A 27,285-nucleotide genomic window follows, 5' to 3' on the forward strand; every position below is an offset into this window, starting at 1 on the left:
AATAACTTCTTTAAACAAATAATTTAGAGTAGTCCTATAGATATTTATTTATAGAAGTTTTACTGTAGTCACTATTAAGGTGATCTTTTACTTTTGAAGGCTTTATTCGACATTGTAAAATTTATTTTTAAAAGCAAATATATTTTTTTTAAAGGTCAATTTTTTAAAAACAATTGATAATATATATATATATATATATATAATTAATAGCATAACATTTTATAATAGTAAACATTTTATACGATACTATCAGATAACAATTTTAAAACTAATAATATATTTATAGAGATTATTAAATACACATTGTGTATTAAGATAGAATATAATGTGGTACACAATATCATTTAGACAACCATGTTTACCATAAAAATATTACTTTAATGCTGAAAATTAGCAATTAACGCTGTTCAACAACATTTTTTTTTTTTTTTTTCTTGCACTTTCTTTTTCCCGGCAACTTTCATCTATGACTAAGTTCCTCACCTCCATTACTACAATTGCATATATGAATCAATGGCTCTAAATTTGGATCCAATGTAAATTCAGAATTTGCAGAATCGAACAAAACAGAGCATTTAAACATAGACGGCATAATATGGTCAAAGGCTTATGTATGTGTCGGTTATTTTGATCATGTACTTGGACTCCAAAGCTAAGAAGACACTCTCAAGAAGCAAGGACCAGCTTTGTTGCACTTCTCAACTCTTTGTATCTAAATTTGTTCCATTGACGTTACATTTGATGTCCAATTTAGTAGAACTTTGTCAACTATTGGAAGATACACCACTGCGATTCCATCTGCAATCTTAAAGCCATTGGCTTCAGATCTTTTCGGCCATGGAAATAGAATTGCAATAATGGAGGGAAATAATGCCCTTGGACAGAGATTGAGGTTGCTGAAGGATTAGGGAAGTGCAGCTAAGAAAAAAGTAAAATAAAATAAATAAATAAACAAATAAAAAGGAAAGAGTTATAGAACAACGTTAGTTGTAAAATCCTCTCACGAATGTCTCTCTTTTATATCCGGTGCATATATAAGTATGTATTCTCTTCTTTGTTAATATATTTTTTTTTCACTCCCATATGCAAGTATTTTTTTTTCTCAATAAATAAATAGAAATATGTATTGATTTCTTGTTTAATTATCTAAGTATATATTTGTATGTATATTTAAATATTAGCATTTGAAACAATTTAAAAGCTGATAAATAACATTTTGATGAGAAAGCTATCAAAATGTCCTAAAATAGACAAATTCCTATATATACATATACATATATAACAGTCACACAATATTAAGGTGTGGTATGAATGGATGTTATAATTTATAATCATTGTGAAACCCTACATGTCAATATTTAAGTGTCCGAATATAGACAAATATAGTGAAAAAATGAAAGCAAACATGAATAAGTTGTTCAAATTTCTTTTAATTATTATGTAAAAAAAAAAATTTAGATATATATTGTTTGTATTTATATACCTATTTATTTGAATTTTAGGGAGGAATCTCATAAAAATGTTTGTTCAAAAAAATTTGAGAGAAAAAGAAGGCAATTTGAAATTATACATGAATAATAGAAGGCAGTGCAAGAACGTTAATGATGGGATACCAGATTGTTTACAAATGATATAACAAAAACTTGCATTGAGTTCTTAGCATCCATCTAAAGTTTTACCTATTTATATTTAATTTATATATTACTTTTTCAAATATTAGTATATTTCACGTCTGGTAAGTAAACAAATTTGGTGAATGTAGAAGTGCTAACAATAATTAAATTTAATTTGGTATGGCTGTAGTTTTTAAGAAAATCAACTTTAACTATGTTGTAGAAATCAATTGAAAAAAAAAATTAGTCAAATATTTGACAAACTATTATTTTATAAGTGTTATTCAATTCAAAATTAATCTCTGAATGTTAATAAATAATAATTTTTAATTATTTGTTATTATATATGTGACTAAAAAGTACATTGCTTATTATCATCTCATTACTTGTAATATTATTATTATTATTATTATCATTATGTAATATTTAGTTCAATTTTTATTTTCCTGATAACAATAATAAATGTTGAAAAAAAACTATAATAAATAAATAAAGAATAAAAAGTTGACCACACATATTGCTTGCGCTTTGTCAATGGCCAACAAAAAAATAAAGAAAAATAGAATACTAACTTTTAACGTGAATCCATTCGCATAGAGGTAAATCTACTAGAATAGACTTAAAGCTCCGTTTGGGATTGATATTGAAGCTCCAAAATTGATTATCAAATAATCTAAAACCACTTCATTTATTTGGTAAAATTTAAAAATTTTGATTTTGTACAAATCTATATTCTCTAACAAATGTTTTTGAAAATTAGTAAAAGATTAGCTTTTGATATTCTGATTTTAACTTCTCAAATTGTCTATAATTAATGTATCAATTTTATCCTTATCATTTTTATTCTAAAGTTATTGGTATTCTACTGAACAAAGTTATCAATATATTCTACTGGATTAGCCAATGGCGATGGATTCATGTTATGAAATTATTTTTTACTTTTCTTTTTTCTTGTTGGCCATTGATAGATCACAAGCAATAGGTATGATCTAACTTTCTCTTCTTCTTTATTTATTTATTTATTTTTTTTCATTTACTATAGTTGTGAAGAAAATAAAAATGATGCTAAATATTTAGTAATGTTTGTTACATAATTAATAACATTGCAAGTACAAAGATGATAATAAATTATGTGCTTAGTCATTATATACAGAAACAAAAATTAAACACTATAATTTATCAGACACTCAAATATTAATTTTGAATCATATACCAATTATGAAACAATAATTGACCAAACATTTACCTTATTCTTCTTTAGTCTGATTGCTTTTGCAGCATAACAAATTGATTTTCTTAGAGCAATACCAAATATAAGCTAAAATTGGAATGTGTTTAAAATTGGAATATGTTAATTATAGATCATTAGAAAAAGGTAAAATCAAAATTCAAAAGCCAGTAAACAGCTATCAAAATATATAAATTATTGTAAAACAAAATTTTTAAAATTTACCAAACACTTAAAAATAGTTTTAAATTCTTTGATAATCAATTTCAAAGCTTCAAAATCAATTCCAAACAAGGTTCAAAATATGAAAATTTTCATAAAAATATCGAAAAATATCGAATATCGATAAAAGTTCATAAAAAATGATGAAAATTTATTTTAAAAATAAAATATTTTGTTAAAACTTTAGAATTATCTTATTTAATCAATTAATTATCAAATTGATTATAAAAATTATAAAAATATTGAATAGATATTATATTTTTCTTACTCAATTTAATTTATAGTAAACAGTAATGATCATAAATAAATTATTATTAATAAAAATATGCAAAAATAGTATATATTTGATAAATTTATTTATTAATTAAAATAAAATAATTATTACAATTACATTATATTCCATAAATATCATCTCAATACTCATAGAATTCTTAGGTGATTGAAAATTGTTGATCTCTTTTCCATTCTCATTTTTAGATATCTTTGATGTTTAATATAATATATTCTATTATTTTTTTTAATGTTATTAATTCAAATACTATTAATACTAATTCTACATAATATTGTATTTCAATATTATTATTTTATACTATTATTTTTCATTATTATATAGTCAACTATTCACTTGTAATTATGGAATTCTAATAAATTCATTTTACGTAAAATGTATAACAAGTATATATATACTTTATCAACAAATAATACTTTATCAACAAATAGGACCTGTTAAGGTTATTCAATTTTATTTATATTACTAAATATTTAAAAAATAATTCAAAAATAAAAAAAATTATCACTAAAGTTAATTTATCAGAATAATTTATTAAACATCACTAATATTTATAAATCCTTTTATAAAAAAATTTTAAAAATTTTATAGATATTTCTAAAATTTTCATAAAAGTTTTAAAAATTTACACAGAACATGTTGAAATTTGAAGGGATATTATAGATTTTTTAAGTAAACTATTAAAAATTTAATATGAATATTTTAATAAAAATTTTTACAAAAATTTTAGTGAAATTTTTAAAATTTTAATTAATATTATAAAAATTCTATCCGTTTCTATTTGAGATTTAGAGGGATGTATTCAATTTAGAATTTGAAGGATTTTAAAAGTCTTTTAAAGTTTTGAGGTATTCGATTTAGATTTTAAGGGAGTCCATACAAGTCTAATGATATTCAATTCAGATTTTAATAGATTTTATAAAAGTCCATTAAAATCTAGATGTATTCAATTAGGACTTTATAGAATTCTTTTAAAATCTTATGGTATTCAAAAAGTTATTGATTTTAAAAGACTTTAAAAAATGATGGATTTTAATGGATTTGAAAGGATTTTAACAGGGAAATTGTGAAGAAAATTGTCAATATAAAATTCAGCTTTAAATCCAAAGATTTCATTGGATTCTTATAAAATCTTTATGAAATCTGTAGAATTCCATAACAATCCATCAAATCCTTTAAAGTTTATAATTCATTTTAAATCCATCAAACTCTAAATTGAATACACTCCTCTTAAATTTCTTTTCAACTTCTTAAAAAAAATAAAAATTTCAAAAAATTTTAGATAAAAATTTCAAGTATTTAAAACCTTGATTCCAAATACAGCCTAGAACTTTAGGAGAGCAACTGAAACTTTTTTTTTCTTGTTTTTTTTATGGGTGGGTCTAGGTGGGAAAGCAATTTTTTTTTTAAGGGGAACTTTTTATAATTTACCCTTTAATTTTTAGGTTCTACATACCATATACATATTGACCTAAAAAAACAAAAAAACTTTATATATAATGACGTCCAAATATTTATTATTCATTACAAATTTTTTGTCCTTTAACGCGAAAATTTATATATTCTTAATCCTCCAAAACACGTTAGAATCTGATACCCTTTTGACCTGGTCATTGATTGTCAATTAACATGTTTACGGAAAAAACAAAAAAAAAAAAAAAATTGTCAATTAACATATTCAAATCCACGTTCCTTCCATTCGCAATTAAAAAGTAATCGTACTCTTACCATATTGAAAAATTATTGCGAGAAAATGGAAATTGTTGTGGATTTACCACAGAGAGAGAGAGAGAGAGAGAGAGATTCCATAAGTAAACGCTTGAATTAAAAAGAAAGTATTTATAAAAAAATAATAATAATAATAAATAAACAGATTAAAAAATAATAGACTAGCTAAGGGGAAATTGCATTGTACATTCTTCTAACACTATACCGAGAAAATGATAAACTCTGATACCCTTTTTGACTGGTAATGCCTTGAAAACAACCCCAAAATTATATCACAAGCGAACACCCAGTTTCTGGATTGGATTTGATTATCCTTTTGCCATTACACCTACAGGTTTAGAATTGATAAGTTAGGAAAAAAAAGAAAAAAAAACAAAAAGTACTTTGGATTCTTTTAAGCTCTCAAAATTCTATTTCTTTCTTTTATTCTCAAAATTCAGATTCTACGCAAATTCAAAAAGCTTCACCGTAAACCCACATCAGGCATCGCTTCATACAATATCACAATAAAATAAACGCAATAAGAACAAATAAAATAAAATAAATTTTAAAAAATTGAGAGAAATAGGATTCATATTTTGTTTCAAGAAGCTACCAACGATTCGAAAATTTTGAATTGGGCGCAAGGTGGAGAAAGCCGATAGGTTAATATTCTTCTTTTGGTTCTTACAATGTTTTGGGCCGCTTTATTCTATAATATATATATATATATCCCTTAATCTTTTTCTATTCTATGAATGACACGGTTTTTTTTCCACTTACTGGCCAAGCAGGCCCAACTACAGAGAATTAGTACGTAACGATTTCGAGTAGAATTGGTAGTTCATATTCAAGTTCTTTCCCGCTATATGGCTTGTAGACAAGGAAACCATTAGAAATTCAAACTGTCAAAAATGCTTAAACGCAACTAATATATAAGCTAAATCTTAAACGTAGATTTATTTGCGAAAATTCAACTTCCTTTCTTCAAGTACTGAAACCAGAGACTAATCTTACTAATCTTTTGTCATATGTAGCGTCGCAGGTTAGAATTGACCATTTGACGATTTTGCTACATATAGTTCGACCTGCTAGCGCAAACCCAGAAATTTTTAACGATTTGGCTGCACATATAGTTAACTACTAGCGCAAACCCAGAAATTCGACTGACAAGCTTTTTCGCATTTTCAGTTTGTAAAAACAGTATCAACTGTCCCTTTGAAACTAGATATAAAGGATCTAAATGAATCTAATCATAACCACCTAGGAATAGATCATTTAAATTTTGTAATAAGCTGGAAGATATAGCTTACCATTAGCTTACCAACAGAATGTTCCTATGTTATATGGGAGGGATAGTATGTCATATTCTAAAGATGCTACCCAGTTTTCTGTAACACGAAATGCTGTATGCTTGTTGACCTATGCCCACAACAACAAAGGACAATTTTATTCAAATTCAATTCTGTATTTTGTTTAGAAAAATCGAGAACCAACCTCTTTCTAAGTAATGTGCATATTTATTGTCTCAGAAAGGCTTATTTTATCAAGAGCAGAAAACATGAAACAAGAATCTAACACGCAATAGAGAAGCAAGGTTTATGTGAGCGGAATGAAATAACAGTACTCAACAGCAATGCATATGCATGTATAACACTAACCAGAAATACAAACAAGCATTTGATTGTCTTATCATTGAGCTGCAACTTTATCATACCCTATTCTTTTATATTTCTTACAGGCAATCCCCAGATCACAAAAGAAAATTAAGATAGATTTTATCGTTCTTTTCCCCATTTAACTTTGTAGAATAATAATAGATATTATCCATGTTACAGAATCTAATTATCATCTATCTTAATGGACGAGCGAAGAGACTAACGGGGCAAAATGGAGGCTGTTGGAACCATAGGAGATTGTTGTTAAGAGTTGTATTACCGGAAACAATTGTTGGACGAGTTTCAGTTATAGCAAGTCTTCATTTGCAATGACAAAATGCTCGAGGTACAAGCCTATACGTCTTTCAATTTGTTGCAATAAGTTTAACCAAATATGGAAACCCTAAACAGCATAGATTTTCTTTTTTCCTTCAAAATAATACTCCATATCTTTTCCGATTTACCCTTTTAATTTATGGAATAACAACTCTTAAATTTGAAGAAAAAGACAACGCAGCAACTGGTATCTTATCATTATTGTTTTCTGATTACTATTGTTTTACTCATACATCAAGTCCATTACTTCAACAAAATAGTTCCAATATGAATCTACTTTAACAACATAACTTTCCATTTATTAACTCATAGCAACAACGCATTTGCACGGTGGAATTCCATATTAGTAAGAAAACTATTATGACAACAATAATCTGAGAAATTGGAAGCTTAGGATGCCTAACATTTTTCAGGAAATGAGGATTACCATTTGCACCACAAACTTTAAAAAAAAAAAAAACAAAAAAAAAAAAACGTTTATGCCTGTGTCTTAAAGACATTTTCAAAACAGGTAGGAGGGATATTAGACTATAACTAAATCCTTAGCCCCATTTTTAGTTCTATGTTATACGTGATAAGGAGTTATTTATTTGGAGGGCTGCAGTATATTCTACAGCAAATTTCGGACGACTCCAGGAAGGGGCATTTTTACCATCAATGTCAAGCGGGGTAGATCCATAATCAAAATACCACTGAAAGCCTACTCAGCTAAAGAAATATTTCTATTATTGCTCCTAGAGAATCAAACCAGTGATGAATTATTTGACAACAGCATTTAGGAGGTGTTTATAAGTTTTAACATTAATTGGAAAACATTTATCTCTGTCCAGCGTGGAGGAAGGTAGAGGTAAGCTTACCTACAGGTATTGTACTTTTTATTGTTAGAAAATGTTATTAGGTTGTATTACATCATGTTACGACCTTATGTTCTTTGCCCAAACGATTTTATTTTCCATTTCAATTTCATATTATTGTATGAAAGAAGAAGAAGAAGAAAAAAAAAAAAAAAAGGGAAAATTTCTGGAACGCCAAATCGAACATTGGCAGAAAGATTAGGCTACCCTTCTCAAGTTGTGAATCTTGATAACTCTATATTTACAAAGATTATATATCCACTAAAAATCCCTTATAGACTAAAAATAATTTAGAACTCTTACATAATGCATTAAAAATTCACTGTTACAATTTGACAAGGTTCAAAAAAGATGCACCCTAAACTTAGGCAGCAGATCAAGACATGTCCACTTCAAGAGATCACGCAGATGTATATTATATATGAAATTATATGCTAGAGATAAAAGTAAGATATAACAAGCAACAAAATTATAGCAGAAGGCATGGATGATACAAAAACTAAATATATCATGCTTTCTAGAATAATAATTTTCTTTGTAAATGCTACTAGTAAAACTAATTGATCAGAAAAGAAGAATTATCCATGCATACCATGCAATACACATAATACCAGATGAGATGCACTGACAATGAAACTAACAGCATTATGGACAGTCATAATAAAATTGGCAAAGCAGTAACAACATTCAAAGATAAAAGCATCGGTATATTAGCAAGCAAAAACTAGCAGAAATAATTGCATAAAATAAAATTTAAACACAAGGAAAAGATCAGGTATATAATATTAACAAGTAAAATACTTACAGAAATATCAATGACAATGCAGAAGCATATTCAAATCTACACCAGGGTGGAGAACTAACCAGTCAAAAAACGGTAATTTTCAAATCAAAACAAAAGGAAAACTCTGTAAACTTATCTATCTAGTTCCCTATCGCAAGTAAATGAACCAATAGCTTATCGAAGAAACACTCTGTAGACTGCTCCCCATCCATGGGTTATATGAATCTTCTAAACAATTCACTTTACTAGACTTCTATTCATCACTCATCACTCATCACTACCAAATACTCCCAAACCCTGATACCGACTGATAAGTGGGCATTGAAAAGAATCTGAAAATAGCCTTAAACATACTACGTCAAACTATAGACATAATTTAAGCCATTGAGAATTGCAGGGGTCCATAAATGAATCTTTGAAACATTAGAAGTAACAGCAATAAAAAAAATAAAAAAAAAATAAAAAAACAAAGTTCACAAGCTACAAATAATCAAATACATCCCTGCTGACAATCTATAGCTCAATTCTTCAAAACATTTTAATCAAATCACCATGAGAAGCAAAAGGAAAACCATTTCTATTTTAAAACTATAAAAAAGTTCTTCATCTAAGTCTGCAGACATAATAAATCCTGGAATTGTGACTAGGAACTCTGCTAATTATTTAGTATTGGTAAAGTTTCCATAAAAACCCATACAAAATTCCAACAATCTGTCCAATGAAATGGAGGTTAACTGTATAATAAACGTGTTTTGACAGCTGTACAAGCCTTAAAGAATCTAAATTTAAAAATAACTAAGGACAATTCATATTACTTAAAATATTTAAGAAGCAACTAAATTACAAGGACACAGGGAGATGTGGTGAAGAATAGAGCATTACAGATGTATAAGGGATATGATTTGGAAACAAATTGGAAGAAGGATTTGTAGCCAACTCTAATCACTTTTATAAATACTTCTCTAAAATATAAAAAGAAAAAGAGACGAGTGCAAGAGAAGCATAGGAAATGCATACTAAAACCAAAATCACAAGCTATAAATACTAATGAAAAAAACAGAAAAAAAAAAGAAAAAAAAAAAAGGTGAAACAAGCTTGTTTCATATACATTAAATGCAGTTATAGAATAATTTCCTCTATTCTAGAAAATTAAATGCCCCAGTCTCATCGGCAGAAATGGGTATCCAACTTAAATAAATTAGAAAAGAGGACTTATCTTAATTGACTTCACTACATGACAAGGACAAGAGTAAATGCTTATTTGGGTAATATACAACACATAATGAAATAAAATAGCCCGACTAAGTCTCTATCGTAGTTCCCCAAAGGAGAGTTTCTATCCCCAAAATGCCACAACACAATTTTAAATATTTACAAATCGTATAAAATACGAAAAATAACTTCTTTACGACTCTTAATCGCAAAGGGAAAAAAAAGCCACTAAAAATCTCTGGTAGGTATAAGCTCCAGTTTTACACTCTAACATATCACTTTGTTAGACTCCTTGTTGATTCATCTAATTTTAATAGGTCTAATTTAATATTCCAAGGAACCTTCACTTTGTCTAGGTTGATGATATAAGTGATCAAAAAGAATTACAATAATATTGTAGGTTATATAAGAGATAAAATGTGTGACAGCTAATCAAACAGTTTACATTATATTTGAACCAAGTCCTCAGCACTTGTAATCTCCTTGATTGGGTGCACTAAGTCTTTCCATTCCAAATGGTAGAGATGTTGGCAATTTGGCAAGGCAAATAAGAAATGGAGAAGTTGAGTCTCATTGTAGGAAGAATGTTTGTGAATATGCGGAGGATTGATAATGGAACAAATTGATGGAAATACCAAAACTAGAGAACCATTTAACACATGCCGTGGTAATCTAAGGAAAAGGGCACTTATGGAAAGAACAAAACAAACTGACAACTGAAAACATTTAATTCCATCAAGAAAACTTGATGTCAATATTTTCTACTGCCACCTTGGCTATCAACTAATTCTTCACTTTTTTTACAAATTTTCTTTCTTATATTCCTCAAGTCTTGGAAAAAAGTTTGATAAAATAACTTCTATTTTGCCTGAGGACCTCTAGTTTCCCAATTTCAAAGATACTTCCATTTCCCAAGAACTAAAAAAAACTCCTATGTTGACGGTTAGGCCGCACTGTCTGTGTAGTCTAGATTGCTAAAGTAGACATCATGACACCAGCGTCTATTGGGCAGAAAACGTCATTGAGCCAAGGAATTTTAAAAGACAGGTGAAAATGGAAAAAGGAACAATTGCAGCTGGATATAAATAGTTGCAGAAAACGTCATTGAGCCAAGGAATTTAAAAAGACAGGTGGAAATGGAAAAAAGAACAATTGCAGCTTCATATAAATAGTTGGGCTCATTTTCTAACAGCTTGAACTTTTGAAATATGGTAATTGAAGATGGTATTAAAGCCTAATTATCTAACTGGCCCCAATTTCTATTCTGTAGTTGGACAGGCCCTCAGAAGAGTGAAAGCATTATTAAAACTCTCTATTGTATACCATGTACGCTTCATATGCATTGTTAAGGCCCACTTTCCAACAACATTTTCTTTTGGGAACAATGGAACTCAACAATATGAAATCAAGAAAGTACTTGTCAGATTCCTCAAAGACTGGAAGTTTAAAAGACACTATAAGTGCCAATGTAAACACTTAGGTTATAGTGCAATTTAATTTCCTTGTCTTACCTCATCCACACTGAGTACAACCAAAAACAAACAAAATCAACTTGATTTGTTTAAGAGAAATATCAAAATTGTTGCCTTCAACACTCAACAAAAGTCAAAGCAGTTACCTTCCATCAACACTTTCTAAGAACTTCATACCAGACACGTGATCAACTATTCATTCTAAAAACTAAACACAACCATAGTTTGAATTATCATTTTTAAAAATACAAAAAAGCCTCCCTGCTCCACTTTTGAATGGAAAAGCAAAAGATGAATCTTGAGTATACTTTCACCGTTATATTCCATTAACAAATTTCAACATATGATCAACTACAAATGGACACAATTAAATATGAAAACCTCCAATGACATCTAATAAAAGGCCAAAAGGACACGAGATTTACCAAATATGGACATAATAAATTGCATTAAAAGTTAGAAGCAATGAGAATAGCAGATGATAAATAGTTTAAGTGATTTATTAATTGCATATACTCAGAAACATCGACCAATCAAAGGTTTTACAAATAGAATATTAAGTTGTTGGAGCTTTTAGGCACCTAATGTTCAATTTCATAAAAATAAAACTGTTTGGTTACAAATAGAAAAGTGTTTTAAGGTTCTAAAAACATTTTTGGCCTTTTCTGAAGAGCCCAGAACTTATGCAAGAATACCACATTCCCTTCCAATGAACTTTTTTGATTTCCAATCAAATCCTTATAAATTTAAGAAAATTCATAATTTTTTTTTTTTTAATATTCAATCAAAACAATCAATAACTTTAAATAAAAGCTCTTTCTATAAAATGACACGATTGCATGGCAGGACTTTCATTCTAAAGACCTTGACAGATACTGCTTAAATCTCCATATTTCTTAATGTCAAGTACATTTCATTGCTATATGTTGGGCATGAAGATATAATGACTAGTTTATCAAAGATAAATGTAATTGTCAGAGATACTAAGTAAATACAAAATACCATTCAAATGCAGAGTTCACATGCTACTCTAAATGCATTTATTTTCTTCCTTTTCCAGCTTAGCTTGGCATTCTGGCATTTCTTTGTTCTTAATTACGACACCTTTTTGTAGCTTCACCAGCTATACAACTTACGCACATCGTGCGTATTCAAACATAGTGGAAAAGGTAGACCATTTTCCAACAAAAAATTGGTGTCAGGAGTGAGGGGTCAAAGAATTTTCATACTCCAATTCTATAATTCTCTTTGCCAAGGAAATAACCTATTTTTTTTATTATAATTTTATTTGAATATTTGAATATTTATATGTGACAATAAAGTTGGCTTGCTCTATATATAATTGTAACTTACACCAAATCCCAAAAAGAATGCTACTATAATGCCACTGCAATTATATGTATGTAACATCATGCACGAAAATTACATGATACCAACAAGAGAAAACTGCAACATGGTAACGCATTTCAACAGTGTTCTGCTTCAGTTTTGCAAATAAAGCAAACTATGCATTGAATAAATTCTAATATATTTGCTTCTACTTCTGCTCTGTCGTTTTGTAACTCATTTCTTGACAAGGCAGCCCTTCATCAGGTGCTTTAAAAAGCAGCTCTGGCTGTGAAATTTTTCATTAAACAAAAAAGCCCTCTTCTTCCTTTTCATATAAATATATACTAGGGAAAACATGACATCCCTTGTGATTTGCCGATTATAGGAACCTCCCCTGAGCTGAAAATACTTGGATTGACCAGTTATCAAATGACTTTTTTGACCTTTTCTTTTCACAAAATAAATTAGACAAAAGCTCCTTAGGTTTTGTTAAAATAACATTTACCTTGCCCATGAAAAATAAAAAATAAAAGAAGGAAGAAAATATACTGAAAAGGCTAATATTCATCCATAGGAGTTTTTATTTAGCTTTCAAAAAATTAGATCAAATAATTAAGTTTACAATTTTCTTTAAATGATAAATAGATAAGGTATTTTCAAAAAAGAAAAAAGAAAAAAAAGTTTCCAAAGAAAAATAAAGTCTGAACTAAATAAAATATTTCCAATTAAAAAATTTACATTAGTTTTAAACATGTAATTTCTAAGGTAGATAATGAGTTAATAATAATGGTATTTCAAATAATCCAACATCAGATCTGCCTTTATAAATGTTAAAAATGATCAAAAGAGTATATTCTGTTGAGTTGACTAACATAGGGGAGTAGGTATGAGCTTTTGACGGTAATGTAAGCATTTCCAGCGGAGGGGAGGTTGTCTTTGAAATATTGGCAAAACATAAGGTCAGCATATTTTTCCCCATTAAATGTATTGTTAATATATACAAAGTTCCATAGCATTGGCTTACTATATCCTATATTATAGAACAGTTACCAAATATATGAACAAAAAATGTACCAATCATTTTGTAAGACATGACATGACAAAGTTCATAGAAATAATGGACAACACAACCAAAGATAAGTTATAACCAAGACTATTTTCCAAATGGGGAAGAACCGTATAACGATGGAAAATACAAGGCATATTCAGGTTACAACTGCAAATAACAATTTAAAATCCAGTACAGAAAATATTGTGCTACTTCAGATATCTCTTCAATGCCCAATCACTCAAATCCTCCCCATCAAAATTATCTCTGATAACTAAGCCATTGAACAGATCTAACGATTGTCTCCGCATCATCCCAACACCAACTCAAATTACGCTGACAAATCACTTATAAACAACTTTGGAGTGGCTTAAATAGCAGGAAATTTATATGGTTCCAAATTCCCTATAAAAAATGCTAAGCTAGACCTAGGACATCAACTAACAAATAAAAACATCCAAGCTTACAAAACTCACCATATGCAAGCAAAAGAAAAAGTCTAACATCAAATTTCCCAAGCATACATATTCAAGGAAGATATATGATTATATCTGTACTCCAAGAGGAACTCAACAAGCAGAAGTCATGGAAGGAGAAATTACCTAAGAGAAGCAACTTCATTGTTGACCGCCAGATCCCCGTCCTGCTTGAGTACCAACCTGCTGCTGCTGCTGTTGCTGCTGAATTTGGAGGAGAAGGCTAGCTGCAAATTGCAAGGTAGACTGATACCGTTGGTTCTTATCAACCTCACCTTCAGATGTGCTCTGACCTGCTCCAAGAAGTGCAGATTGCAGCTGCTGCACCTGATTTGGGACATCCGCATTCACCTTATCACCAGGTAAAGGCATCAGAGTTTGCGACTGCACAGCATTGGCATTGTAAGACTGACTAGGTATCGCCATAGAATTATTTAGTGGCTGAGAAACAGGTGAGTTGTACAACCCAGAAGCATCTGTTCCATGTACAATCCCATAGCCCTTCTGGGTTGCAGAGGGACCATCAACCTGGTATTGGGTGAGATGTTGGGAAGCAGCCACTTGTCCAGCTTGGGTGTATACTGGAAAACTACTAGGGGGCCTAGATGAAACTGTTGCCTGCTGCGATAGACCAACAGCAGAGTCTTGGAACTGGGTGTTACCAAGGACCGATTGTGCAGAGTGGCCAGGTACATTTGAGACAGAGGGATAAGGCTGAAACTGTGAAAGATTTTGCCCTTGAGAATTAAACTGACTTCCCAATTGTTGGAGTGCATGTCCTGTGTGGTCAGAAGTCTGGTGGTGATCTTGTTTCCATCCAGGAGAAGGGGTTACTTTATAAGGTGCAACAGATGGATATGTAGGCGTGATGGTTGATGAGCCTGATGGCTTTGCACCCTCTGGAGCAGAAGTCTGTGCATTTGCAGGTAGCAAGGATGCAAGAGTGGCAATCAGCTCAGGTGTTAATGAAACTCCAGCTTGTGACATAGCTGCAGCACTATTAGGAGCATAATCATGAGCTACAGATTGCAATCCAGAAGAATCATTAGCAGGTGGAAAATGAGGCTTTGAAGGAAGCTTTGGTTCTTCTGGCAAAACCCTGCTATAATCCATCTGCAGAACTCGTTCGTCCTTCGATGGTATAACACCATACTCAGCCTGCGAAGGAGGAATGTGTTGTCTCTCAATATATTGTGAAGATGGAATAGGCAGGTGTGACTGTTGCTGCATGGAACCACTGCCAGGTACTTGTTGAGGAAACTTCAGAACAACACCATAAAGCCGTTCAGGACCAGCAACTTTCAAGACCTTTGTCAAAAAGTCTGATGGAGGAACCAAGAATAAGGTCATCCCATCATCAAACTTGGCAACACCAGCACGGTTTTTTGCACCTAGGTAGCGGAGGAATTCAGTGTAGGAAGCAAAATCATCCTCACTATCTGGCAAGAAGAAAACAACATCGAATCCAATGGCCTCTGCATAGTGTTTTGTAAGCATATCTAAACCCGTCCTAGCAGAGCAATTGATGATTTCAGGGCTGCAAAATAGTGGATACTCTCATAAACATGAACAGCTAGAAAAGTAGGTACTGGTGGTAAGAAGAAAGTATAAATCAGAATTAAAGGATGACCATGATGATTATCTCAAATATCTATTTTGGATTTAATTAGTTGTTCTAAACTCTCAGTATGCATTTGAAAATCAGAACAACAATACAGAAGATCTTCAAACACAGAAGTCGGATTAGTTTTTTTTATTTAGTCCATATTGGCCAAAATGAATACAAAATGTATGTTCCTAATTTTTTTGTTTTTTAAAAAGAAAAACTTTCATATGAGTCAAAGATGATAAAGAAATAGCATAAAAATGTTAATTTGCAGTAAAACAGTGAAGAGAACATCAAACAATAACAAAGATGTTGTAAATCTATTACAAACAATGCAAGCCTATGCTGCCTATCCCTTTGGTGTCATCTGGAAAACAAGCTGTACTGAATCTTTCTCCCAAATAACCCATTCAATAATTATTTGAAATAGAATTAATAACCACTATGAACAATAAGTGAGATTAGATTAACTGGGCGAAAAGAAAAAAAAAAAAAAAAAAAAGGAAAGAAGCCTCATAGCCCCTAGGACATACAGCTAGTACAGATTTTTATTTTGTTCCCCTATTTCCTCAAAACCTTTACACCCCTCCATCTCCCTCTCTCTCTAGTAAGTCGACTTCACCCACCAAAAAATGAAATACAACTAAACTCAAAAAGTAATCTAGTGATAAATATCAAAAGCCAGGGAACAGTCAAAATTCATACCAATGAGTTATAGAATACTAAATATATAAAAACCTAATGAACCCAAGCAAGAAAAAGAACCATAGAAATCAAAATGTTCATGCAAATTTTCAAGTTTATAGGGTACAAACAAAAAGTGACAGCTAATGTAAACATGAAAAAAGTAGTGACATACAAAACCGAAATTTAGATAGGCATCAATCAACCTCATTATATTTCTGATCTATCCTACCAGATACATTACAACAGTTATATTACATCATTATATGAAATAATATAACTAACAACACAAAAAATATTGGTTAGTACAGCAACCCAATTTCCCAAAAGATCAATAAGGTATAACAAGAACATACTCAAAGATCAAAGCAAAATGCAACCACAAAGCATGTACCAAGTAAAACAATTAAAGAAGTATAGCACCCCAAACCCCAATAGACACAATAGCAAAAGGGAAAATCAGATACATGAAAGAAAACGAATAATAAGTTATACTCACAGCTCAGCTCCTATTCCTTTTCCAATAGGAACACAACGAGCATGACAAACAGGAGTCCCACCCTTAGCTATCATGCCACGCCACACAAAATCGTTATCAGGATGACCTAGGGCAGGTCCTCCAGCTGAGATCCTTCCACCAACAGGACTAAGGTGACTCCTCCCTTGAACATTTGCAAATGAACCAGAAACACTGCCATCAGCAACTTGACCAAGCCCATATGATTGTTCCAAACCCAACACATTATCATCAATCTTTCTTAGTGGAAAAGAAGTATCATCAATGGACAAAGGACCATCTATCCTGGATCTTTTAGCATCCCTTTGAAATTGGTTAACATCCAACACATCCCACGCACTAGAGGCAGATCTTGGATGTGTTCTTATATTTGGTGCAGGGGAAGACAGCATGCCAGGCGTGGGAGGTGACGGCCGTCTCCAGTTTGGACCAATCAAATTTTTGGAATTACCTTCCTGATAGTTAGGAAGATTGGTCAAATCATTAAGTTCTGAGCCAGAAAGCAGAGGTTCAAATCTACCTTGAGAACCAAAAGGCCTCACTGGCACATTAGGTCCAAGAACGCCACCAGATGATAGTGATCCAGGAAAACCACTTGAAATAATTGAACGGTTTGGACCAAACGCATCTACTTGCAGAGGTCGAAAAGTATGTTCATTGAATAACATATCTGGTCTGGGCCCTTTACCTCCAGTATAAATAGCACTGTACTCTTTACCCGGAGCAAGGTCACTGCTTGAGAACATAATGGTAATTCGAGGATCATTGAAAAGTCTGCCTTGTAAGCCCTCCTTGGCACGCCGAGCTTCATCAACACTTCTAAATTCCACAAAAGAATAGTGCCTCGATGGGAAACTTTTAATTCTTTCAATCTCACCGAACAAAATCATGGCATTATGCAGCATCTGTTCATCAATCTGAACAGAAGGAGGATAACCTATCCACAAAACATTACTGGGCTGGCCATCTCCTTTTCGTAATCCTAGAGCTTGAGAATACTGCAGAGCCATAAAAAAATAAGAAAATTAACTCATCAATGAAAAGGCCTCTTTAATTATGAACTCCATACAAGTTCTTACAAAGTGCTGCTTGAGTTACAAACAGTAATAATGCCAATCAAGTAAAAAAAACAGCTAAAACACATTTCAGAAAAAGGCATAGCAATATGGACATGATCAATAAAGTATAGCATCACAATAATTAAAATAAATGCAAATGAGTAATTGCAGGTCAAGACTCACCTGTTGTCTTTTCAGCCCAGTATGCAAATCAGCAGGCCCCAGGCTCCTACCCTGAAATTGCCCATCCCTGGAGTCTGGCCATTGCTCCTGTTGTAATTTGACACAAAACCTTAATTCAAGAAAAGGAAAAAAAAAGGGCATAGCCAATCTCAAAAAAATAAAAATAAAAATAAAAAAGGTAACAATTGTTGTTTATGTCACCGAAGGAAGAAGAATCAAGAGCATTTTTATAACCAGATAAGTCCAAACCAGAAAACAAAAAACATGCAAGTAATACATTAAGACATGATACACACTTTAAAAGTTTGAGATAACAACCACAATTTATGACCGGAAGGTAGCAAGATAATAACGACAAAAAGGTAGAAAATACTAACATGAATGCATTCATAAGATCAAATAGATAAGCCTTTTTTCAATTTGATCAGTGTAACAGTCAACATTTTTTCAATATTAATATTTAATTTCTGCTGTCTACCAAATCAGAGTTTCATTGGAAAGATTCCATCAACCCCATTCTTTAACAAGCAATAATTACATCTCAAGGAGATAACATCGATGCTCGAAACATTAAACTTACCCTTTTTGAGGGCTGTGACCGAAGAAAATCCACACGTATCTGGTCACCACCCAAACGCTTCCCATTCATGATCCTCATTGCTTGGGAAGCATCTTCAAGTCTAAGATATTCAATAAATGCAGTATTGCGGTCTCTGAGAAACTTGAAGTCCTCAATTTTTCCAAACTTTAAGAATTCTTCTTCTAGTTCTTCCTTTGAAACAGATGGGCTAATTCCACCAACCCAAAGATGTTTACAAGGTTTTGCCTAAAATCAATTGTTAAACCAAAAAATGAATGTCATAACTATTATGTAAAGGTAAGAAGAAACAAAAGAGGAAAAGAACCAAAAAAGAAAAAAAAAGCAAAAATAAATTGTTGACTTAAAAATCTAATTGGTAGAAGCACTAAATGAGGCTAAAAAATGGGGGAGATCAAATGGCTTTTAATCCCACAAAGAATTATACCACCCACAATATAAATGCAACAAGATCATATAGAAGTTGAGCTATATCAGCATGTGCTGGGAACAAATGCATATTTAGGAATTAGCTTACAAAACACTAGATAATGTATATTTCAACATCGAAGACAACTCACCCCTAGGATAAAAGACATAACTGAACCAAATGAACACCATGTGATAATATTCAACCCAATACATTAACCATTTTGTGAATTACTTTTCTGGAATAATCAATAAAGCATTTCATGTAACACATAAATTTGAGATTACGGTGAAAAACTATTTCTAACTTTAAAAAGCAAGGGTAACTTATGCATACTACATACCATCAAGGCTAATAATATCATGCATTACACACTGATAGATTAAGTTTATGGCGGCAATAATAACTTGACAAGGTATTAAAGCTGAAGCTGTTTACTTATCTTGTGTGTGAATCCTTATGACCATCATTTTCCTTAATGTAAGGCTCAAATTATTTTGTCTATTAGACAGGCTTTGAGATGGAAGTGCAATTTTCTAGTAACATTAACTTCTAAGAATGATTATAACTCAACACATACCATAGCTAAAAGAGTCTCAATGAGCCATCAGACTCAAAAGTACTCCTTGCCTATTAGCCTCAGATTGGGATCCCAAGTATCATATATCAGCCACAAAACTAGTAAAAGGGGCCATCTAACTCAACTACTCCTTGCCTAACGACTCCCAAGTTTCATATATGAGCAAAGCACCAAAACAATTACAACCAAAACTTTGGAATAATAGAACCATTGGAGTAAGGCACATGTTAGAGCAAAAGACAGGTCTCAAGGCAGTTTCTTTGTCCTTGTCTTACCCCCTCCAACATTATCAATGTCCAACTCCAAATCAAATTTTTATAGCAGGAGGAAAAATACAATCAAGAAGATAGAGCTTATAACTATTTAAGCTTTCCTCAATCCAAGATCCTATGAATCTCATCTTGGTGTAGTTAATGAAACAAGGTACTAAAGATTACAGATGGCCCATTTGTTAGCCCCAAAGTCACTTCCTAAAAAACAAAACATTATGCTAATAATAAAACAAATTAAAGGTAGGGAACAAAAGCCTATTGTATCTAAAATAGTAAAGCAAGATCTCAAGTCCCACTAGGCAATAAGACCATGGTTCAAATTTGAGGTTTGCAAAATTTTTCCTAGAAACTTTTTATTTGCTGCAATAAAGCAACAGAATCATCCCCCAGTGATGTAATGGATTTTTATTTTCTTGGTATGAGTGTTTTCAATAGGGCACTCAGTTCTATGCTACCTAGCGAGCATGTCAAACAAATTTTTAAGCAACAATTGTAAAGGGCATTCCCTTACAAGTGGTGTCTCAATTTGGTCTTGAACCCTTTTTTTTTTTTTCCCTAAGCAGTGTCACCCATAAAGTATGAGATAATGTCTAATCAGTCCCTTTGTTAGCCTTTTTTTTTTTTGTTTTTTTTTTAAATAAGGTTTGAAGAAATCAACCACCTAGCCTATATAGACAATATGTGTTTAATCAAATAATTTTATTTGAACAAAATTGAAAAATAAAAATGAAATAAACATTATATTTTCCATATTTCGTTTCATTCTTTATTTATTTTTTTTTTTCCAACCAAAGCTTTGTTTTAAACATAAATTGTGCAGATAAGTAACTTATTGAATGCTTGGTGGTCAATTTCACCAAACTCTAATAAAGTACCTAACAAGGAGGCTAGTCTGACTGTCAAGAAAAAAAAAAAAAAAGAAAAGAAAAAAAAAAAAAGAAAGGGACTAGTTTGACATTATATCACCATTCGAGGGTGGCATTGCTTAATAAAAGTTAGGAACCACTGAAACATGACGTAAAGTTTGAGGGTGTTTCCACTTTCTAAAGTACAAAGTTTTAAGACAGCTCAATAGGCTCTTCCTTACTCTTTGTATTTTTTTTTGTTTTTTGTTTTCTGAGCATGGAATCCCACATTTGGAGATTGATTTCAAAGTAAATAATTGAAAATGGGGGGAAAAAAAGTTTTATATTTTTATTAGAATATTTGAGTACAAGCAGTCTTTTAAGTCTTGGATTTTCCAAATATATTCAGAAAGGCAAATCTCTACATCAACTTGTTGAAGAAGAGATTTTGTAGCTTCTATTCACCAAAAAAAAAAAAAAACAAAGGGGGAAAAGTTGGAATACATTGGAGTCTATTTTCAACAAGAAGCCTTCTGAAATTGGACATGTAACCTATATGGAGCGTGCATTAAAGATAATCCGTTTATAAAATAGTATCCCCACGTATAATATAAGTACTTATTACACTGTTCTGAACTCGCTTGCAAAAAGTGTATTAATAAGTTAATCTACAATGCTGTGAACAAAGCAGGATTAAACTAGACCCATGGCTCATATTAATACTTTCCAAGCCAACCACAACTTGTTTGTCTTATGTAAAGTCTAAATTGCAATGCAATGTTGTTGGAATCGATAAAAAAAAAAAATGAAGACCTTATTAAAAAAATAAATAAATAAATAAATAAGGAAGAAAAGATTAACTAAACAAGCAATCAAGACCCACCCATACTTTGTATATATGACTGAGAGTCCTCAAATTAGCTTAGTTTTGCACCAACATCTATTCATTGCTATCATAAATTTAATGCAATTGAGAATGTTGGAACAAAGAACTCAAGGGCCCCATCTGACGTTAATAGCTTTCAAGTATCTATTTGAAGTTAAAAGAAGGAAGCGAATGGTAACCAATATCTTGTGCCTTAACTTCATCGAACTGTTGAAGTGATCTATTTGAGTAATTTAGGATTTTAGACATACATTGAGGTGCACAACTTATTTAAGTTATTTTAAACTTTCCATTCACACTCATCTGTCCTCAATCCATAAGTCACCAAGTTCGAGCAACACCTTAAGATATCAAAATTATACATTACACATACAGGTTAATACGAGACTTAGTATAAAATTAAATGCATCTTACAACTTTCATTTATAATAAACTTTGTGAATCTTACTGTTAAATCGATTACATACTGACAATTCCTAATGATTCAACATATTTAGGATATAATTGCTAATTCCAAGTATTATTTTGAGAAATAAGAACCCTTATATCCAACCCAAACATCAAATTTTAGAGCTGAGTCGGCCAACCCCCATACTGCCATTTTGCCCCATTGTGAGTTACAACACTTGTCGAAAGAGCTAGACAACTCCCATACTGCCATTTTGCTCCATTATGAATTACAACAATCATCGAAAGAATGAATTTTCGTCATGTTTATAAAATTTAGTATAGCTGTTTTCTTATTATCCACTGGCACAAAATGATTGATATTTAATTCTGAACGCTAATTCATATTTCACTTGTAATTGCATCCTGTCATTCAATTGCTTCTAAAACCACTATATCATTTTAATTCAACCCCGCTGCTCATCTTCTTATCTTTTATACTTACAAATTACTTACTTTTAGTTAAACAATTACGTTAACAATGAGGCAAAAAGAAAAATCATCGTGATTCTACATCCTACAAAGTCTTTAAACGAAAAAAGTAAACAGATTAAGAAGCAATGCAGTTTAATAAAATTAACTAAACCCCAAATTCCAATTTCAGAACCCAAAAAAACTCCAATGTCATATCGAATATCATACAAATAATAATAATTAACCATCCAAATCAACAAAAAGCAACCAAATAAACCTAACGAGATGCAGAGAACAGAACGAACCGGTCGAGCAAACTCAATCTTGATAGGATTCCCACGCAAAAGGGTCCCTTGAAGAGCCTCCTTGGCAGCCTTAGCATCCTCCATCCGCTTGAAGAACAAAAACGCATAGCTTCTGGAAGAGTAAGATGTTACGCTATCAAGCGCACCGTACTGAGCAAAAAGCTCCATGAGATCCGAATCCGTAACGTCGCTAGCTAAATTCCCAACCCAGAGATTGTTCGACGGCGTCTCCGAATCGTCCAAACCTTGCTTCCCGAATTTTGTCGCGGGCGCCATTGCTGAACCAAAAAAACCCTAGAAAACCAGTTTCACTTCTGCCTTCTGAAAATCCTCAACGCTTTACGCAATTAGGGTTAGGGTTTTGCAGAGATTTGAAAGGATTGGAGGGAAGAGAGAGAGAGAGCGAGAGAGAGAGAGAGAGGGAATCGATGATAACAAAGTAGAAGAGTAAGAAGATTAGGATACGGCGTATATGGTAATTTTCAAATTTATTTTTTTATTTTTTGGAGAAAGTCAAGTTTTTTTGACGGTGCGTTTTCATACGTAAATGGGGTATGGTTTTGTACAACTCGTGAGGCACCCAATAGGAGATTGACACGTTTTGGTCGTACACAATTTCCTTTGTTTTTTTTTGGGGGGGGGGGGGGGATTTCATTTTTCTGCTAAGAGAGGACGCTGGAGATTTACGTTTGGATTCGGATTTGTATGTCGACGGGTGGGATGGGCGGATTTTTAAAATTCCGTTTCAGTATCGGTGGAGAATTTCTCCACCCTACAGGTTTGTTTTTCCTTTTTTTTTTTTTTTTAATGGTATATTTAGTTTATGGTAAAGTGAATAAAAAGGTAAAAAATTTTATTGTTTACATGATTTTTGAAAAAAAAATTTATAGACTTTAGAAAATAAATTTTATAATAAAAAAATAAAAAAAAATAAATCTTTTTAAAAAATATTATTTTAAAATTTTTTAAAAAATTAATTTTATATATATTCTTAAATATAATTTTATCTTTTTATTTTAATATTTAAATTTATTTCATTACTTATAAATTATATTATCTTCTATAATTAACCAACACTATAAAAAAAATTCCAAAAAAACATATTTTTTAGAAACTAAATTTCAAAAAAACTAATTCTTAGAAATCAGTTTCCTTCAACGCTTTTTTTTTTACCAATACTTTATTAGAGATGGAGTGGAGATGGGAATTTTCCAATCTAGAATGGAACGAAATGGCTTTTTTTTTTTTTAATTGATATAATTTCTTTTGAAAAATTTATATAAAAATATTTTTTTAAATAAAATATAAATAAAGTGACTAAAATAAAAAAATATATCAAAGTCCAAATTTACAATTATATTTTTTTGTTATTTTACATAAATGAAATTATAAAATAAATAAATAAATAAATATATATATATATATATATATATACCGGGTAGGGGTTTTTATTCCTTGATCCCGACCCATTCTTGATTTTGTTTTTAAACTTTTATTCCGAATTCATCGCAATCCAAATTTTTCATAAAAAAACTGTCCCGTTAACGACAATACACCATGAATATCAAGCCGTTCATGGCAAATTGCCATCCCTAGGACGACCTTCGTGTGCTTGCTTGGCTGTGAAAAATAATATTATTTTTATTAAAAATTTTGTTTTGAGCATTTTAGTTTATTCATTATTATATTTAAACTCCATTCTTTTCTAAATCACCATCAACTTCTTTTTTATTTTTTCTATATTTTAAGAATAAACTTAGCATTTTTTTATGAACGAATAAATAGACCAATTGGGAATTAAAGCAAAACTGAATAAGTCTAAATAAAATTTTCTCTTAAAAATTTCTTATATGGAAATCAATTTTGGCATTTCAAGAATTAATCAATAAATAAATAAAGAAAATGAAATATTTAGAGCATTTTAGTTTTTTATTATTAAATTTAAATTCCATTTTTTTTTTGAAATATCACTGTTAATTCCTTTTTTCTTTTTGTATATGTTAAAAATAAAATTAACATATAATTGAATAACAATTAAAACCAATCAAGGATTAAAATTAACATTTGATAATTGAATAACAAGGAGGTTTCTTTTGTGATCATCAACTTATTCATCAGATTTTATATGATCAAAGTGCTAATACATTCAAAATGATTTGGACCTTAAATGAGAATGGGAAGGTTTCAATTAAGTCAGCTTGTAGGGCGATTCAAAAGGATTGCTGAGGTTTTTCCTTCTTCTCAAAGCTTGAAACTTTAAAAAAGATATATTGTATCCACCTTTCCCACTTCTGGAGATTTTTCTAAATTGCAAAAACCTTCTCATGTTATTAGATTTTGATTATTAAATAAAACATTACAAAGGTTTAATCCTCCATTTAATTTTTAAAAGCTACTAGCACCCCATATGGGTGTTTGAGTTGTGTGCAGGGTGTAAGCCTCAGGATCACAATGCAATATACCTTACTTTTTTCTTCTTCTTTTTTTTTTTTTTATAATTTTATTGTTTTTTCATTACTTCTCTTCATATTAGGAATTTCCTTTTTCTTTAATTTTTTTTATCTATACATATTTTTATTCTCTCTTTTGTCTTTCTTTCTCAGCCTCTTAAAAAAAAATATTTCTCTCTTTTTTTTTAATTGCCTAATAATTACATATAAATATTTAAAAAAATGATTTTATAATATTATATTATATTTAAAAATAATAAATGAAAAAAAAAGAAATAAAGGAGATAATTTGACTAAGGAAACAAAAATATAAATAATAGAAATATATTAAAAGAATAATATATTAGAAAATAATTAATAAATAATTTGAAAAGGAAACACAAATATAAATAATTAAAAATAGAAATATAAAGATTTTTAATTTTTAAAAAATAATTTAAGATTTTTAAAAAAGAGAATCTTTCACTTTGACCCCTGAGATTTGTGTAAATACATACAACCGGGCTTTAAATAAATTATCACACCATTTGAAAGCAATTTAAATTATCTTTATACCCTTAATAAAATTAAATTATTTTTAAAAACTTTATTCTTCTTTATTTGTTTGCAATAATTAATTTAAAGTTTCAATTTTTTTCTATATTTTTAATAAAATTTTATTTCAACTGATAATTTTAACTTTTTTTGAAAAAAATATATAATAATTTTAATTATATAAGCTTTTTTAAGGAAATTTTTTTATGTATTTGACAAATACATATAGTTAAATATATTTGAAAAATTATAATATAATTAGTTAAATTTATTTGACAAAGTATTACTTAGTTAAAAAAGTTTATATTAAAATCATCACATATATTTTTTTTAACTAAAAAATTATCATATAGTTTAAATAAAATTAGTTAAAAATATAGATTAATAAAATTTTCAAGTTTTTAAATTAACTTTTTGTAAACTCACCAAAAAAAATTAATTTTTACAAAAAAATAAAATATTTAAAGGTAACTTAATTTGACTAAGGGGTATAAATGTTGTTTAAATTACCACCAGAAGGTCTAAATAATTTATTAAAAATCAGAGGAACATTTTTATTTTTATGTCAAAGAGTGTTAGTAACATATTCTGTTAAATAACACGATTCTTTCTCTATATTTTTTTTTCTTTCTCCAGTATGCTAGTAACTATATATAAATATTAAAAAAATGATTTTATAATATTAAATCTTACAAATAATAATAATAATATAATAATTATAATGATAATAATAATGAATGAATGAAGGAAGGAAAAAAAAAAAAAAAAGATGTAAAGCAAGTCCCAGTTCTACCTAGTCCCTTTTTTTTTTTTTTTTTCTCTTTCTCTCTCCTCCTCCTCCTTCTTCCTCTCTGATTTTTCTTTTTCTCTCTCCCGCTCTTTTATTCATTTTATCTCCCTCCTTCTACACACGGTTCACGAATTAATTTCACAATGTATCACAGTTTTTTATATATGCAAATATTGGTTTTCGTAACAGAAGGATTTGTGAGCCCGAGAAAGAAAGTGCATGATCAAAATAATTAACATTGATTTATATAAATTTCGGAACCATTGTAGAGACAACACTTAGATTCGCATTTTCACAAAAAAAAAAAAATAATAATAATAATAATAATAAATATATATATATATACTTAGATTTGCATATCAACGGTTCTTTGCCCCAAGTAAGATCTGTAAACTTTAAAGAATGTAAAGCAAGAAGGATATGATTAATGAACAATGTAAAATGGTGGATTGTGACAACTATAGGTGAAACAGTGTTAG

The 27,285-nt window shown here is 30.3% G+C and overlaps 1 protein-coding gene across 2 annotated transcripts; it reads right to left on the minus strand.

Moving 5' to 3' along the window:
• Positions 1 to 5,155: 5,155 nt before the first annotated feature.
• Positions 5,156 to 23,524, minus strand: LOC107405094 (flowering time control protein FPA). Of its 2 annotated transcripts, none has more exons than XM_016012102.4 (6): positions 23,033 to 23,523; positions 18,857 to 19,102; positions 18,277 to 18,363; positions 17,018 to 18,033; positions 14,355 to 15,765; positions 5,156 to 5,408 (listed from the first exon to the last, which is right to left on the minus strand). In XM_016012102.4, the coding sequence occupies exons 1-5, from the start codon at positions 23,306 to 23,308 to the stop codon at positions 14,370 to 14,372; spliced, it is 3,021 nt and encodes a 1,006-aa protein (XP_015867588.2). In that variant the 5' UTR covers positions 23,309 to 23,523; the 3' UTR covers positions 5,156 to 5,408; positions 14,355 to 14,369. The 2 variants fall into 2 exon arrangements, with proteins under 2 accessions (XP_015867588.2, XP_048333785.2); XM_048477828.2 differs by lacking the exon at positions 5,156 to 5,408 and adding an exon at positions 6,295 to 6,481 and having other exon boundaries at positions 23,033 to 23,524.
• Positions 23,525 to 27,285: the final 3,761 nt, after the last annotated feature.

Source organism: Ziziphus jujuba, chromosome 3 (genome assembly GCF_031755915.1).
Source record: "Ziziphus jujuba cultivar Dongzao chromosome 3, ASM3175591v1".
NCBI classification, from domain to species: Eukaryota; Viridiplantae; Streptophyta; class Magnoliopsida; order Rosales; family Rhamnaceae; genus Ziziphus; species Ziziphus jujuba.